This window comes from Macrobrachium nipponense, chromosome 20, assembly GCF_015104395.2.
Source record: "Macrobrachium nipponense isolate FS-2020 chromosome 20, ASM1510439v2, whole genome shotgun sequence".
Taxonomy (NCBI): domain Eukaryota; kingdom Metazoa; phylum Arthropoda; class Malacostraca; order Decapoda; family Palaemonidae; genus Macrobrachium; species Macrobrachium nipponense.
In genome coordinates, this window is record NC_061089.1 from 50,900,219 (window position 1) to 50,918,572 (window position 18,354).

An 18,354-nucleotide genomic window follows, 5' to 3' on the forward strand; every position below is an offset into this window, starting at 1 on the left:
TGTAACTTTTTCATCTATTTCAGAGAGAGATTACAACTGTTTCCAATTACAGGCAGTCCCCGGGTTACAACGGGTTCACCTTACGATGTTCCGAGGTTAAGGCGCCTTTCAATTATATTCATCAGAAAATTATTTCCAGGGTTATGACGCCTACAACGCTCATCTGGCAGATGAAATATGACACCAAAAATGCAAAATAATCAATATTTGAAGGTTTTTTTATGTAAAATGCAATAAGAATGCAGTTTACATAGTTTTAAATGCACCCCAAGCATTAAAAGTAAGGTTTTCTTAGGGTTTTTGATGATGTTTCCGGCTTAACAACGATTTTCGGAACCCCATCGTAACCCGGGGACTCCCTGTGTTACGGGGTTTTATTTTATTACTCTCTTCTGGTTCTCTTCTTGGCTATGGGTAATGTTCGAAAGGTTAATTGTTATATGGGTTAACCTTCATTTATCGCTTGCGATGAGTTTCTTTTCTCATAGGAACATTGTAGATTATTTATTCGTTTTAGCCATGTCTCTCAGGAGGTTCTTCTTTGCTTTTGCATGGGTACGAATCCTTGGGATAATTGGCAAGTTAAACACCACTTAATTATTGCTTATAATTAGAATAAAGTACAAAGTTCACAATACAACACTACCACACCACAATGGAACAGAGTGAGAAGGAACACAGCCTCCCCGTATAAGGACTGGTTCTTGACTGAATTTCTCTAGGAGTTCAAATGAATTTTGGACCTAACTGATTCAATTAGCTCCTCCTTAACTACTCCCTAAGACACATCCTACTTCTACTTGAATGGCTTTCCTTACTTCCAGCGCCACCCCTAGATTAGTCTGATTGGTTTCGTCTCTTGACGGTAACCACCCACTGAAGTAGTCAAAGTTCAGATATGCTATTGGAGTTAGCATTTTTCTGTTTTGTAAACCAAGTGCCAATGTTTGGTCAGGTTTTTTAAACTGCTATTCGTGCATTCTTATGCTGCACACATCTACTCCCTTTTCTACCTTAACTTCTGGTAGATTCTTCATCACTCTACCTTCACTATACAGTAGTACCTCGAGATACGAAAGGCTCTACTTACGAAAAACTCAAGATACGAAAGCCAATGCAAAAAATTTTTACTGCTCTACATACGAAAAGTTTTCAAGATACGAAAGGTTGTTGCTGTAAAAGTCCCGAGATTCGCCCGGACCACCGAGAACAATTTTAAAACTCCGGCGCGCCAACTGAGTAAACTCGCCACCATCCTCCCGCTCTCCCATTGGTTCCTGATGCTAGTCACCCCATAAGGTCCTGCTCTCCTATTGGTCAGCATCTACCCCTTGTGCTTTAAGTATTCTATTGGTAAAAGGTTGCTGTAAATTGAAAAACTTATTCATGCAATACATTTAATAAAAAAAAAAAATTAGGTAAAGATAGAATAAAGAATAGAAATGAATGGTTATTATACTGTTTGGTAGTTTCAGTAGTTGAAGAGAGATAATGAAAATTTATGGCTTACTGTGTAAAAGTGATTGCTTGGCGATCGTTCGATACAAGGACAAGTGTCGTTATTCTTTACGATTAGTGATTCACGATATCCTTATAAATTACGGCACTGGGTGTAATACACTATAGCAAAATCTCGTTCTGATACAAGTGTTCGTTACAGAAATATTGCCAAAAAACGTGCTTGCACTGTCTCTGAAACCCATAGTAGTTATGCTGCTTAGTTGTCAATCAAGTTTTTTGTTATCAAGTATTTTTTACAAGCTAGCTATATTGTATAAATTTGTATTTTTCTCAATCAAAACATATGCTCCTCAATATTAACTTTCCTCTTTTAACGACTCTCTGGTCATTGCAAATTCGGCCCCATTAATATCTTATGGTGCGAAAACAGACAGAGGCCAAGGGACCAAAAGCGATTGCGTCACACTACAACAGTAATCCGGCAGTAAAACATCTTCATATATCCAAAAAGTAAATAATAAAGATTATATGCGCATTACAATTATAACAATTATACATGAATAGCTGATAACAATCTGCATGAATAACTGGTAAACTGTTCTGCAAGAAAGTTGAGTATAGCAATTCATTTACAAAAGGTATGAAAGTCAAGATGTCGTAACGTCATAATACAGGACTTAAAAGAACGTTCTAATTCTGAAAAATAATTACTTAAATTTGAGTCAGAATCGAATTACTTTTTCAATAATGAACATTTTCAAACTAATCATCATAAATATTTAAAATATTGATGTTTTACTATTTATTTAAATAATTATCTAGTGCACACTTCATCGTCTTCTACCTAAACAGTAGTTTCCTTAAAAACGTCGTGGCCAGGGACCGTGTTCCGATTGTTGTGATGAAAGTGCCCGAGCGTCTATGGGTACAAGTGGTGTGCGGATTTATCACAGGAAATGGGAAGTTTGTTGACACAAGCGACTCCGCAAACATCGAGATGGCGTCAGTCTTCTAAGATATTTAATTGTACCTAAGTAAAAATTTTGAAAGCTTTTTGGTAAAATTTGCACTGCGTTGGCCACCCTTTTCACTACCCTCTGTTTAATGCTTTAAATTTGGCCTTAATTTCTAACTTTGGAGAAAATACTTATTTCGGAAGGAGAGTAGAGGTCTTTAGCTGCATCTCTCACCAACAACATGTCGCGACTGATGAACATCTCCGGTGTCAGGACGCGTTATAAGTACTTTTTCGGAGGGTGGCCATCCGTGACCGACGGTGTGCTTGGGCCAGTCCATGCGGTTGTTTACCCTACTTCAAGAGGAAAGTAGAAGTCTTGAGGTGTTGCTTCCACAAATGATGATTCGTGACTGGTGTCTATCCCAGGTTTGAGGACAAGTTAAAGTACTTTTGATGGTAGATGGGTCAATGAATGGGTGAGATGGCCGCAGGAAGTACATTCGATCGTTAATCCTATTAGGTACTAGGTAACCAAAGTTGTTAATGAAGCTGCTTTAGTGTTCTATGCAGTTTTCGCTTCTAAAACCAAGGTTCCATTGGGGGCATGCCATACTCGTTTGGTATAGCCTAGGGGTGTAATTGGGTACCTAGGTAGGTAGCTAGCCTAGTACCTTTAGGAACAATACCTAGCTACTAGTAGCTAGTACTACTACCTAGTAGGGTAATACCTAGCTAGTAGGTACTACTATAGAAAAAGTGGTTTGCCCCTTGGCCTAGGTATAGGATAGCTAAGCATGCAAAGAAAAATCGTACCGGTATCAACGACTAGGAATTAAGATTACACCGTCTAACCTGTTTACCGATTCATCTGATGTACAGTCTTGACAATCCTGTTACGTTGTCCAACTGCTAGACCGTGACGGTTGGAGTTTCCTGCAGGTCATGTGTTTACCGGCTGCGTTTGCTACGATTTTTTTTACAGTTACGAGACTATAAAATCAACACTCGAGTTATAATGGAATGAGAATTATTACAGGATATTAATTGTTAGGTGTATATGCATGTGAATAACAACTTTTAATTCAATGTAATGACAAATATGTTTGCATACACAAAACTGACGGCAACAGATACAATCAAGGGACAATTTTCGATTTGTAAACAACAACTTCGGCTAAACATAAGCATAACCTTGACAGTCACGAAAGCCATTCGCAAGCTGGAAAGCATGCGTGATGTACGATAATATCCATAAGCATTCCAAAGTACTGTGCAACGTTTTCCAAGCCATGCACACAAATATTATATATATATATATAATTATGAGGCCTAGAGTGACAAAATTAATTCATGGTATGCCATCGAGCGACAGGAATACGCCTGTAAAACACTGCTTTTAATAAAACTGCAAACGGTCTTAAATTATTTGAGCTAAAATGCAGGTCGAATGTTGGTTTCTGAGTTAGTAAATTTGCCGATTTAGAATACTACTCTCCGGTGTTGATGTCTGCTTCTGCCAAAGATTTATCTTTTTTGGTGTTTCGTGACGGTGGGTTTCTGTTTCCTAATATGGCAGTCATTACTTGGGCCATCGATGGATGGTCTCTTGTTTGTCACCTTTTCATAAGTTGTATTTCAACAAAGATCTTTCATATTTACGATTGATCCCCTATACGTGCCGAAAGCAACCATGCAGATTCGTTGAACAGCAGCAGCAATATGCAGTAAATGTGGCTCGCTATTGAACTTCCCACTTCCAGAGGTCCTTAATTCCTCTAGGATGCTAGAGGATGTCGTGCAATTGGAACTTCAGAGGTTCAAGTGAAGATGCAATGTGCATTACTGCCATAAAACTATTCTCCTTACATTTTAATAACATTTTATCTATTTATTAATTAACTTGAAGTTCAAGCTTCCGAAGAATATGGTGTTCATTGGGAAGAAGTAAAAGGATATAAAGGGAAATACATAAAAAAGATATCCCACTCATTAAACAGAAAAAATCAATTAATAAATTACTACATAGATGAAATGTATTAAAATGCAAGTAAAATAGTAATAGGATAGTAATGCACACACACACACATATATATATATATACTATATATATATATATATATCATATATATAGATATATATATATACACAGTGTGTGTGTGCGCGCGCACATACATAGAATGTTTGCGGTTAGAAAAACAAGGACGTAGTTATCTAGGACAAACCGTTATTTCAAAACTGTTTATTATGCCGAGCAAAGAAACTACTTTCAAATATATAAATGTGTTCATTTCAATAACGATGTAAGGTTAATATAGAAATGTGTATATAAATATGTGTGCGCGTCATTCTCTTTATAAAACTTGGCAATTCAAAGAAAAAGCATTGCAATGTTCCCAGTCACATTCATATTTCAACTACTGAATCGTGGATGAACCTTTTGTAGACAAATCATTGCTACAGTATAAATCGTATTTCAGACATGTGTTTTCTGGATAGTAATGTCATTCCTTGTTAACATTGCCACCCTCCCTTCTATCGCTCCTGAATTATACGCTCTTTTCCCAAGCCTATCGGCTACGAATCTTTCAGTAATGTGTGTGTGCACTTTTACCACATACTATCAAACATAATTGACAGAAAAAAGACACCCTTCCAAAAATGTAATCATGGTGATTAATTATATTGGGAAAGAATACACCACGTTCACGTTTCGAGCGATATGAAAAGGAGGTGACAATCAACCGACAGAATCAATTCCCTCCTCCTTTAAACATTCCAGATTTCTTCATACAATGAAAAAACTATGATGTTTTTTTTTTTAATAGCTTTTGCCAAGTTCAAATGTCAACATATTGTCGAAATGTAGATCTATCGTCTAAAAATCCAGACTACGTACCTTTCATCTTTGAACTCGATAAGTACGACAAGTTAAAAAGTTTGTACGACGTCTGTAATTGTTATTGAAGAACCCCGCGGCATAACACTAAAGGTAAACTTGTCCGGTAGAATCTAGAATAGAACTGTGAAATATAAACCGGAGCGTTAGTGTCAGTGGTGCTCGTTGTCAAGGTGAACGTTTGTTTGCAAAACGTTTGAACTTTGTTTACGATTTCCCTGAAGTTATGGTGAAAGTTGCGGTGGCAGAGAATGGAGAGCCCTCGGAGGAAGAAAAGTTGTTTGGTGAGTAATTCAGGACTTGCCTATAAATTTCATTTTCGGATGGAGTGTGAGATTCCAGGGCTTACTAACAGGACATACCAGGCTGTTTCACCTGGAAGGTTTGTGGTAGGCCTATTCAACTTCATCTTATTTTTATGCCCTGTAGTACGTCAACTTTGTTGTCATTTGTAATTCTTCTCTTCCTGGACATTTCGTCATGCAGGCTTTTTATTTACGTTACCCTTGCGTCAGTCGACAGTCGTCAGTACATGGAAGAACATGGCAACTATGGAGTGGTTGCTATGGCCACCACAGTACTTCCAAGCATTGACGCGTTAGTAATTAGCAAGCAAAATTTCGTGTTTGCGTGTGTGTGTGTGTGTATACCAATGATCTTTAGTGTTTGACACTTACAAGATTTACTAAATTCGTTTTTATCTATCTCGAGTTTCTCGATATATATATATATATATATATATATATATATATATATATATATATATATATATATATATATTTAATATATATATATATTTATATTATATATATATATATATATATATATTTATATTATAATATATATATATATAAGTTTATTATATATATATATATATATATATATATATATATATATATATATATATATAAACTAAGACTCGAGAAAGATGAGAACGGAATTTAGTAAACTTTGCTAATGTCAAACATTAAAGAGAGAGAGAGGAGAGACGAGAGAGAGAGAGAGAGAGAGAGAGAGAGAGAAATTTTACTTGGTAATTGCTAATAGTCATACAAGAAAAGGAGGCTCAGGGAGAGAGAAAGATGTGCCTTTACGCTTCTGGAATTCTTGGCCCGGCAAGTGAGAAGATGCTATTCATATAATACTTAACAATACTATATTAAAATAAGATATTCAAGGATTATTATTATTACTATTATTATTATTATTATTATTATTATTATTATTATTATTATTATTATTATTATTATTATTATTATTAGTCAACTAGGCAACTAACCAGCTGGGTGGTTTCCAAAGGAGACCTTAATGGAAAATAAAGATCCTAGCCACAAATATGGTTTAATCGTCGAACTCAATACACCCATGGAAATAATTTGTACATAATGGGAATTACAACTAATAAGCGATTCGTCCTTGATAGCCGAGTTGTCAAAGTCGATTGTCTATTGTTGTCTGTAAACCAAAGGCCGCGGCAGAAGTACCTATCAATTATGTTATTACCAAGATATATTGAATTCGATACTGAAACTATATTTGCGGGCTAATATTGATTTCATATAAATTCATACGGTGCGTTGAACCCTAAACCCACACCGTGATTCTCCGTGCGAATGTTTTACTTCAGTGACAGAGCTTACATGTCCATCAAGCACAAGAGAACGTAAAAGTTAAGAGATGAATCACAATGTGGGTTTAGGGTTCATCGCACCGTATGACTTTATATGAAATCAATATTAGCCCGCAAATATCGTTTCGGTATCGAATTCAATATGTCTTGGTAATAACTTAATTGATAAGTGCTTCTGCCGCGGCCTTTGGTTTACAGACAACAATAGACAGTCGACTTTGACCATTCGGCTATCAAGGACGAATCGCTTAGCAGTTGTAATTCCCTTTATATATAAATTATTCCCATGGGTGTATTGAGTTCGACGATTAAAACATATTTGTGGCTAGGATCTTTAGTTTCATGATTTGTTTATTTATTGTAACTTATTTATTTATTCATTTATTTATTTTATTATCGCCATTCAAGTCTGCTTTGGAAGCCTACCCAACAGTTGGTTGCCTTTGTGTCTAATAATAATAATAATAATAATAATAATAATGTTAAGTATAGCCTTGAAACTCTTATTTTAATATAGTATCGTAAGCATTGTGAATAGCATCTTCTTACTAGCCGGGGCAAGAATTCTAGCAGATGTGTAACGGCACATTAAGTCGAAAAACTAGCCTCTCTCTCTCTCTCTCTGATCCTCCTTTTCTTGTGTGACTATTTGCTCTCCAGAATAATTGCTGTTCCCATGGCCCCTGGCCCCTGGCCCCTGGTCCCACCTCCTAATTTCGGCGGCGAAGTAAATATGAATTCCGAAATCGCACCTGTATAGCCAGACAGGTGTTCATGGGTGAGGTCGTCCCTTGACTTGTGGCTTTTCTTCAGTTTCGCAGCCGTCACCTGAGACGTGTGTTTTGTGTAGTGTGTGCGTGGGGCCGTGCATTACCAAAACAATACTCTCTCTCTCTCTCTCTCTCTCTCTCTCTCTCTCTCTCTCTCTCTCTCTCTCTCTCTCCCAGAGGTTGTAGGCTATTTTCTCGTCCTTTCTGTCTCTCCTAAGATTGAAGATAAGACCCTTTTCTAGAGTGTAAATTTTGATGTATTAAGAAAACATTCAAAATCCTTAAGCTTTGCGAACACTGCATATAACCCACGTAAAGCGTAATGGATTTAAGCGTAATTTGTAACTATATAATACAATCGAAAGCGGATGTTATTTTGTTCTCATTTTTCTAGAATGAGACTGCTCTTCGTAGTCTTTGCTCCAGATTGTAGAAACTCTCTCTCTCTCTCTCTCTCTCTCTCTCTCTCTCTCTCTCTCTCTCTGATATTGTGCAGGCTATTAATGAAATTAAAAATGGAGCTGCTGCAGGGCCTGATGGAATTCTGCTATTTGTTAAAGAAAGTAGTTCATTCTATCGCAAAGCCACTTGCAATATTATTAAGACAAAGTGAGATACAGGCAAGATATATGATGAGCACAAATTAGCATATATTACCCCTACTTTCAAAAGTGGATCAAGGACTAGAGCAAGTAATTATACCGGCCTGTGAGTCTAACATCACAATATTATGAAAGTGTATGAAAGGGTAATGAAGAAAAATATTATGAAACATTTAATAAAAAATAATTTGTTTAATAAAGGACAACATGGTTTCGTACCCGGAAAAAGTACACAAACCCAACTGTTAGTCCACCGTGAAAAACATATTCAAAAAATATGAAAAGCGGAAATGAAACAGATGTGGTTTATTTAGACTTTGCAAAAGCTTTTGATAAAGTAGACCATAATATATTTAGCGAAGAAAATTAGAAAACACAATATCGTGGATAAAGTAGGAAGTGGTTAAAAGAATTTTACACAACAGAAAACAGATAGTTATTGCAAACGACGAGAAATCGGATGAAGCCAAGGTAATATCCGGTGTGCCGCAAGGGTACGGTGTTAGCTGCAATACTGTTTGTTATTATGATTGAAGACATAGACAAAATAATGTTTAAGATTCGGTAGTGAGTAGTTTCGCAGATGACACAAGAATAAGTAGAGAAATTACTTGTGATGAAGATAGGAAAACGCTCTACAAAGAGACCTTAACAAAGTATATGATTGGGCAGAGGTAAATAGGATGGTATTTAAACTCTGATAAATTTGAATCAATAAATATGGCCAGACGAGAAAGAAAGCTATATGCATATAAGGGACCTAATAATGAGGACCATCACAAATAAGGAAGCAGTTAAAGACCTTGGTGTGATGATGAATAGGAACATGTTATGCAATGATCAAATAGCAACTCTGTTGGCAAAATGTAAAGCAAAAATGGGAATGTTGTTACGGCACTTCAAAACAAGAAAAAGCTGAACACATGATATGCTGTATAAAACATATGTTCGTAGTCCACTTGGAAATATTGCAATTGATCTGGTACCCACACTATCAAAGAGGATATTAGCCAAATCGAGAGTGTACCGAGGTCATTTACAGCTAGAATAGAAGAAGTTAAGGACCTAGACTACTGGGAAAGACTACAATTCTTAAAATTATATAGTCTAGAAAGGAGAAAGAGAACGCTACATGATAATTCAGGCATGGAAACAGATAGAAGGAAGGGAATAGCAGAAAATATCATGGAACTAAAAATATCAGAAAGAGCAAGCAGAGGTAAGATTAATAGTGCCCAAAACTATACCAGGAAAAATAAGGAAAGCACACAGGACATTAATCCACTACGCACCAGCATCGATAATGCAGGTTCGTATATCAATGCGTTGCCAGCTCATCTGAGGAATATATCAGGAGTGAGCGTAGATGTGTTTAAGAATAAGCTCGACAAATATTCTAAACTGCATCCCAGACCATCCAAGATTGGAAGATGCAAAATATACCGGAAGATGTACTAGCAAAACTCTCTGGTATACACTAGAGGTGCCTCACACTGAGGGACCTGGGGGCAACCCGAACAAGATGTAAGGTCTGTAAGGTCTGTAAGGTCTCTCTCTCTCTCTCTCTCTCTCTCTCTCTCTCTTCGAAAAGCCGATTTAGTTATGTCAGTAAATTTAGTGGCTATGAAAGTGGACAAAAGTTAGTTTTAGCTTACAAAAAACATCATGCAACGCCGGTAGTGTAATGCAACAAAATGAGGAACGTCTTATACTGCCAAAATTTACTTACCTGCATTGGGATATCGATATAGATATAATAATATATAGATATTATATATTATAATTATGATTATTATATATATAAACTCAATTAGGTCATCTACTCTTGGAGGAATTAAGGAATTTGTAGCGTCTTAGCTTATCTTGTTTATCATTGATCAAAAGGAGAAATTTCGTGGTATTCTTGATGGAACTGCGTCCGAAATCCATATAGTGTTTCTATGCCACTCTGTATTAGCTCTTGATTCCATCGGTTGTTTGTTGACCGTTTACGTATAATTTTGTATTGTCTACCGATTTACCTGAACTTTTTATTCTTATTTATTTATTTATTTGATTTTTTTTAGATTCGTAAATTTGTGATACTGAAAATTTAGTGAAAGGAAATCAGAGAAATTTTCGCTTATCCTAGATATAGAAAATACACTGAAACCCAGGGTTTCCTAAGGATTTGGGTTAGTGATGGGGGTTCTTGGCGATCCTTCATACGAAGACATTTCGAAAGGTGAGTGTCTTTCGGAACATTGGATCTGGTGACTCTTACTAATGTCGACAAACTTGCTCTATGTGTAGTACTTGTGGCGACAGAATATTCAACATGCAGACTAATGACGACACCTTTTGCTCTATCTGTACTTGTGGCGACACAGGATGTTAGAAGTGTACTAACGTCGACACAGTACAGTAATGGCTTCATAGGAACTGTGACGACAGATAAATATCAAGACCTAACCAGCGACGACAATCCAATGCACCAAAGTAGCTCTTATCTTACAGCTTTTGTCTTCCCCCGAGTAAAGGTAAAGGACTTTCTGCTCAAGATCTGTGTAGGAAAACGGCTATAGTAGTAGATTCACATCAACCGTGTATTTGATGACTAGGCCAGTCCCTTACGACGCTCCTGATTGGCTGTTGATAAGCCAATCACAGGGCTAGAAACTCTCTGTCTCTCTCGAGAGTTCACATTGGTAGTATCTATATTCCAACACTCCTGAAGGATACGTCCTTCAAAAGTATCCTTCAGGAGAGGTGGAACGTAGATCCTGCCCATGTGAACTCTCTCGAGAGACAGAGTTTCCAGCCCTGTGATTAGCTTATCAACAGCCAATCAGGAGCGCCGTAAGGAACTGGTCTAAACATCAAATGAACGGTTGATGTGAATCTACTATAGTAAAATGGATACACATACGGAAAATATTGTTTAAAAAATGAGTGAACCAAAAAATTACCTAGTAACTAAAGGTAAGCGAAGAGGGAGTGTTATGTATGTTCAGGACAATTGTCATTATAGATCAGATCGTGAGCGGAATGTATGTATGTGAAATGTGTGAATTGTTTGCCACCTTCTTCATGCTCTGGTAGAGGAAAAATTCAAAATTTTTCTTTTCATGTGACATGTGCTTATAACCGTGTCCAAATTGAAGATCTACAATTGAAAACTCACTTAGCCAAAGTTATCTTATTAATATAGAAAATATTTATATATGCATACAAGAAAATAGAATAAATGCTACTGTAATAGTAATACCCCTTTGTGTAATTATTAATCACTGAGTTAAAAATAAAAAAATAAAAATAAATGTTAAAAAAAACGAGGGTCAATCACGTACTGTCGACGTTGGTTCAAAGGCTGCAGTTTATGAGTCGATGTTGGTACGGTCACGGCAATATCTGTCGACATTAGTACATATACGGCAGGTTTTGTCGTCACCAATACACTGCATTTCCAGCCGTCGTCTTTAGTACACTCATAGAAAATCTTGTGTCGTCTCTAATCTAATACCCTTACAACATTGTCGTCACTAGTTAGGCGAACCTTTGATCTGGGGTCTCGTGACATTGCAGATAGAAAAAAAGCTAATTCAGATTGCTTACGTGAGATATTTTTTGTTAAAAGCAGTAATACAAGGTCTTGTCGGTTGTGGCAGAGTTGGAAAAATATCCCCAGAAATTTTAATTTTAATTTTCTTTATTTTTTTATTTTCAGGTAAGTCTGGCCGTGATGAAAAATGAGTGTTAGAGTAAGTACAACAATTGCGGATTAGTTTGGTTGTATATGTATTAAAATGCGTGGTTTGTGTATTGATGATATAATTTAAGTATGTTACTTTATTCTGGCTGCCTAGGAACAAGAATCCGTGCCGGTATCAGTCTACCTTAATCAAACAACAAAGGCGGCCTCACCTACTTGTTACCCTTTGTTTGCCTGCTCCCATCTTTAAATGCTTAATCGGTCTTTGTACCCACTTATTACTAGCCCCCTTTTTTGTATTCTCCTCTGCGTCATCATCTTTGTTCTTCAGTTTCTCTTGGGACCATTTGTGGTTTGTGTAGGTTCTAATTTTTCTCAAACTCCTGTTGATTACTTTTGGGGCGTGATGGAGAGTTTCCTGGTACGTAGATTGCTATGCAGGGTCATAAATACACACGTCGATTACTTCTGTGAAACTCTCAGTTGAAATATATGCATGCATACATACATATATGCGTACATGACTTGATCATTGATATGAGGCTCTTGTATGTAATACACATATACATTATAGAATTACGTATGCCAACAATTACTACAGAGTAGCGTTTTATAGGAAAAGTCTACGTTGTTATTGTCAGAAATATAAATATAACTGTAAGGTGTATATATATCATATATATATATATATGATATATATATATGTGTGTGAGTCCAGGGTTGGCAAAAACCAATGTTTTTTATAAACCAAAAAAAACCTTGTTTTTTTTTTGGTTTAAACCATTGTTTATTGGTTTTAAAACCATGAAATATGTTTTTTGTACGGTTTTTTTAATTTTTTATGCTACTAGGTATGGTTTTTTTTATAGTTTATTTCATTTTTGTGCTACCCAGTATAAAACTAAAGCAATTTTAATGGTAATCATACAATTCTGTGGCTCTATATGTATTTGACATGCAAGTATGATGTATCCATACCTACAAACTTTTTTTTTTTTTTAAAGAAGGATTAACAAAATTTAATAGTTCCATTATGTATGGCCAAAATTAACAATCTCCATATATATATATATATATATATATATATATATATATATATATATATATAATATATATATATATATATTAGAAACACTACGGTTGAAAGTCAAATTTTTGTTTTAATGCAATACTTCACACAGCTGCATATGAGAGAGAGAGAGAGAGAGAGAGAGAGAGAGAGAGGAGGAGAGAGAGAGAGAGAGAGATGCTTTAGTTTTGTGGATATGTCATGTCTAATACCTGTATCTGGTTTGTTTACAAGTTTGGATCTGATTGAGTCAAATATCAAGTTACCAATTTACCTTTTAAGGGTTATATTTTTATTAATGAACTTTTCTGACTTTCTATATTCAAAATGGTTTTTATTTATTACATCTAAAAAAATAAATAAATACCAGATTTAAATAGCAGATTAATATGATTACATGATCTTGGTCATTTAATCATAGATATGGCTAGTTGGCAACTGTAAGAACACTGCCAAGCTAGTGCTACTGGCATGCCTGGTATAGTGTCATGTTACTCAAGTCATGGTAGGCTACAATCACTCTGGTTGTTTTTCAATAATGTGCATGACTGCAAGTGGTCATAGTGCTGAAAATAACTGATCAACATGACAGGTAGAAAAGCAGACATTATTTGGAAATTTTATGAAAAAGAAGTGGTGGAAGGCAGAAAGGGTTGTAGAGCTATTTGCAAAAAATGCCACAAAGCAATGGAAGGGCAAATAGCAAGAATGAAGGCTCATTACAGTAATTGTGTTGCCCTGGAAACTAGCGATGAAATTGGTAAGTAAATGTGTTATGGAAAGAAGTTATGATTCGAGGGTTAATTAATTGTTATTTTGATTATGCTAGACTACTTTGCCAATTTTATTTGAAAATCCAAGTAACTGATAAAAACACCAAAAGTTTCCAAAAATATATATTACCTAAAATAAAAGTTTTAAAGGAAACATGCAGACCCAAAAATATAAAAAAAAACCCAAAAACCATAAAAAGCAAAAAAACCATGTTTTTTTTTACCGACTGCTTTAAACCATGGTTTGTGTGTGTGTGTATGCGCGCGCGCATACTTTCAGCAGACATAGTGATGGTTAGTTAACAGTGTTTCTTAAATGCTCAAAAATTGTTTGTCTCAAATGCATTACTTAGCTTTACAGAGAATACAAGTTACCCCGAGCTGCTTAGGCTAGGGTGATAAAATATTTAAGAATTGAAGACGCCATTGTAATAGAGAAGAAATGTTTGAATTAAGAAGGAAAGGGGGTTTGGGAAGGTATCGAAAATGTACGTTAATAGAAACCATATACTGCATTTATTTGTCATCGCGGTACTGTCGCTTGTACTGTGTGTGTTTGTGTGTATAATATACGTGATTAATTATATATATATATATATATATAATATATATTATATTGTATATGTATATAAAGTATATATACGCAATGTATTTAAATTGAAACCTTTCTCCCCATTTCATATTATGCACCGTCCTTTAGAGTTTATATAGATTAAGCTCCATAGAATTTAAAACACAACTTATTTATCATGCGCTTGTGCCCTGGGGGAAGCATCCATGCAGCATGAAAACATTTGAAGGTGAAAGCGTCGGAGAGGCCGACCGGAAACAAGGTATTTACTTGTTGAGGGCCGAGGCGAGTAATGAATGCATGTGTGGCCCCGTATTGTATATGTATACCTGCATGCATGTGGCACATTTGACGTCAGAACAGAGGTAGAAGGGTCATCAGTTGTTCATGTGGGTCGAGGGTGATGGCGGAGGGGAGGGGGTGGAGGGGGGATTTGCCTGTGGACAGGTGTAACGATTCATAGGGGGACAAGTATAATAAGAGAGTTCTCAGGGGCTGGATGATCGGTGTGGTTTTTTTAATTTATTTATTAATTTATTTTTTGATGGTTCATCTATTCCATTTTGATGCCTACTGGTTAGGTCATATAGGTTGACCAACTACCAGTTGTTATTATTATTATTATTATTATTATTATTATTGTCGTTGTGGTGATCAGTTGCTGGATGACGACCTCCAAGTACCTGACCGTCTTCCCCTTCAATTGGGTTGAATACCTGGTTGCCGGACGAAGCTCCTCTGTTGCCAGAGGTTCCATTTACGTCGTTGTCGTTTATTCCTTCATATCTTTCCATCATTGCTGAGTTTTGCTATTTAACCCATAGCTGGACCCTACCCCATCAGGGATAGGTACTCGTTTACAGCTGAGTAGACTGAGGAAATTATGGTAAAGATCCTTTCCCAAGGAATCAACGCCGAGGATACTTTATGAAGTTCGTTTATAAAGTCCGGTTAGCTGAGCATAGCGTTTTCACGGTCAGAAAGTTTTTTCTTTTCTTTTTTTTATCCCTGAATTCACATTTCATTTGTTCGACTTTACCCCAGATTCTTATTTTCGTTCGATTTTTTTGAAATTCACATTTCTTTTGTTCGATTTTTCCCTAAATTCACATTCCTCTTGTTCGATTTTTCCTGAAATTCACGTTTCTTTTGTTCGATTTTCCCCCTTAGTTCACATTTCTCTTGATCGATTTTCCCCTCTATTCAAATTTCCCTTGTTCGATTTTTCCTGAAGCTCACATTTTTCTTGTTCGATTTTTACCTAAACTCATAATTCCCTCGTTCGATTTTTCCTAAGCTCATATTGTTTGATTTTATCCCTTCACGTTTATAATTTTTCTCTTAAAGTCACGTTTTCTTGCTTGATTTCCCCTAATTTTACATTTCTCTGGTTTAATTTCCCTCCAAATGAGAATTGCTCTCGTGCGGTCTATCCTCAGTTCACATTTTTCTTGTTCAATTTCCCATTTTCCTCTAGAGTCACATTTCTCTTGTTCGACCTGGTTGTCCTCCTCCCACCAGAGCATAGCATCATGGCGTGACCTTACCTCCCCTCTTCATCGGTAGGTCGATGGCCTCATTTGTTTGTGACGTGAATCCCTGCATGGAGGAAGTCCAATAACGCAAGCATTTTTAAAAGTTTTTTCAGTCGTGCACGTTACGGTCCCCGAACCGATAGGTATAAATATTCGAGTAGGATAAAGAGATCGAGAACCAATTGGCGCCAACTGACTTTATAAGCCCAGGTCATCCTTGCGTTCCCGCCTCGTCTTCAGTCAGTACACCTGAGGGTGTGCGGTGGAGTCGGGAGGCATTTTGCGTCGTGGGTCGCTTTCGACTATTTCTTGACGTAATTCCTTGGCGATTTGTGGCGTTTTCTCTTTAAAATGTCCGTGGGAAGGTGTGAAAATGTCTCGTGGGCGCGAGCTATATCTGAGAAGTGACTTTTCCACGTACGTGCATAATTGAAAGTCGATGTCGACATGGCGTGGATAGCTCCCGAAGGTAGGTCGGACTGTTTTGGGTTTTGTTGTTGTGAGCAGCTTCAAGTTGTTATTATTATTATTATCATTATAATTATTACAACAGTTTTTTGCGGTCTTGGTGTCAGTTGCTACTACATTATTATCTTCGCTATTTTTTATTGCTCTGTTATTAAAACCGCTTTTATGTCTTTCAAGAGACGTATTTGTTTATTATTATAATAATTTTTTGTATCCGGAACAGTATTAAACTAGCTGCATTTTATTATGCGAGGACATCGCACTCCTTTTATATCTCCCTCTCTCCATGTATACATACATACATACATACATACAATATACATACAAATACATACACTATATATATTATATATATATATATATATATATATATATATATATATATGTGTGTTGTGTTGTGTGTGTGTTGTGTGTGTGTGTGTGTGTGTGTGTTTACGCATATAAATATAACATCCTCGTCAATTCATCACATTTACTTATCACCTATGCTATATCTGCCTTTATCTCATGTTCCGTTACCACACGAATTACATCTCGCCGTTGACTCATGTTCCGAATCCCCCGCCCCCCCCTTCCCCCCTATATACCTTCTACTTAACGGTGTGTTGATGTCAACGGTGGGTTGAAACTTACCTCTCAGCAATCTGCAGGTGTCTTCTTAATACCAAAAAAACGACACATGTTTCTGGATGTCATTAAACAGGTGTTATTACTCACCGGACAAAGCAAGCGTCATTGAGAGCAATTGGTTGCGTCATTTCCGTTCAATGTAATCGATATCTTGAACAGTTTTAGTTGTGGTGAATGTAATTTTAGCAATAACTGCAAAGACTTTTGAAGTAAGCTTGATTATGTCAGGTTTTCTGTAGTTGCGTTACGCTGGTAAGGTTACGTTAGTTTAGGTTAAGTCAGGTCTTTTTAGGGGATTTTGGCTACTACTGCTACTACTACTAATGATACCTTGAGGCGGTGACGTTGTCGCAGATGAAACTCCTACAAATCTTGTTTATTTACTCATTTACTTATTTTCATATTTCACGATTTGGCTTTTAATAGCCTGTTCATGTTTCATTAAGTGCTAATATTCCTGTTTTATATAATAATATATATTATATATTATCATATATTATATAATATACCTATATATATATATATGTATATATATATATATATATATATATATATATATATATATATATATATATATATATATATATATAATTATAATATCCTATATCTGAGGCTTTCGTGTCCATTCAGATGCTTCATTCCGTTTGGTTTCAACTCACCTGGGTTCAATTGCGTTTGGTATTTTAATTTAAAGTACAGCCTCTGATGTTTAATCACAAGATTAATTCTGAACTATTAAGTTAAACTGAGCTACGAACTGAATTCATGTTGGCTTTCCAAATACTCATCAGTGAATTCGTGTATTCCTTCCCTTCTGGCTAACTTACGACTATTCCACATCATCAAGTAATTGTTTAGGTGTTACAAAAAAAGAAAATGGTATCATAGATACCTGGATCACCTCTCACCTTTTAGTTACCGAGTAATTTATGATACTGATAAAGAAGAAATGTCAGAGCGCCAAATGTAGAACAGCTGTGTTCTGTACTCTCATTTGGTAAAACGAAGATTTCGTTTGTAACGCTAACCTACTAATAACCATTTCAAGCCCGTTGTCGCATAGGTTTTCTTAAATATCTTTTTATATATCAGATGTATACCTTCTTGATATTTTGGCACAGCATGTTTCGGAGCACCCGGTAATGTTGGCCAGTATAATGAAGTATCAGATTTTATGGATTAGGGCAATATACTCTTGAAAGTTTACAGTTTCTTCAACATTCGTTCTAGATATCCGAACACCTGTCCTTGGCTTAGCTGAAGAGTTAGGAAAGAGGCCCCACTCGCTCGTTTCTCTTTG

General features: G+C 36.2%; 2 protein-coding genes across 10 annotated transcripts in view; one reads left to right on the forward strand and one right to left on the reverse strand.

Moving 5' to 3' along the window:
- Positions 1-5,450, reverse strand: part of LOC135225773 (biogenesis of lysosome-related organelles complex 1 subunit 6-like) — a 59,837-nt gene extending 54,387 nt beyond the window's left edge. The window contains exon 1 of one of the 5 annotated variants that reach the window (XM_064265250.1): positions 3,280-3,633. The gene's annotated coding sequence lies outside the window, so the exon portion shown is untranslated. Of the gene's footprint in view, positions 1-3,232; positions 3,634-5,315 lie in introns of those variants that run through there. The other 4 variants (XM_064265269.1, XM_064265261.1, XM_064265242.1 and 1 more) reach the window with 4 other exon arrangements.
- A 16-nt stretch (positions 5,451-5,466) lies between these two features.
- The window catches only part of LOC135225739 (choline transporter-like protein 4), a 116,577-nt gene continuing 103,689 nt past the window's right edge, over positions 5,467-18,354 (forward strand). For 2 of the 5 annotated variants that reach the window (XM_064265137.1, XM_064265145.1), the window contains exon 1: positions 13,648-13,837. In XM_064265137.1, coding sequence (XP_064121207.1) covers positions 13,663-13,837 — 175 coding nt within the window. In that variant the 5' untranslated portion in view covers positions 13,648-13,662. Of the gene's footprint in view, positions 5,600-10,483; positions 10,542-13,647; positions 13,838-16,283; positions 16,426-18,354 lie in introns of those variants that run through there. The other 3 variants (XM_064265151.1, XM_064265203.1, XM_064265229.1) reach the window with 3 other exon arrangements.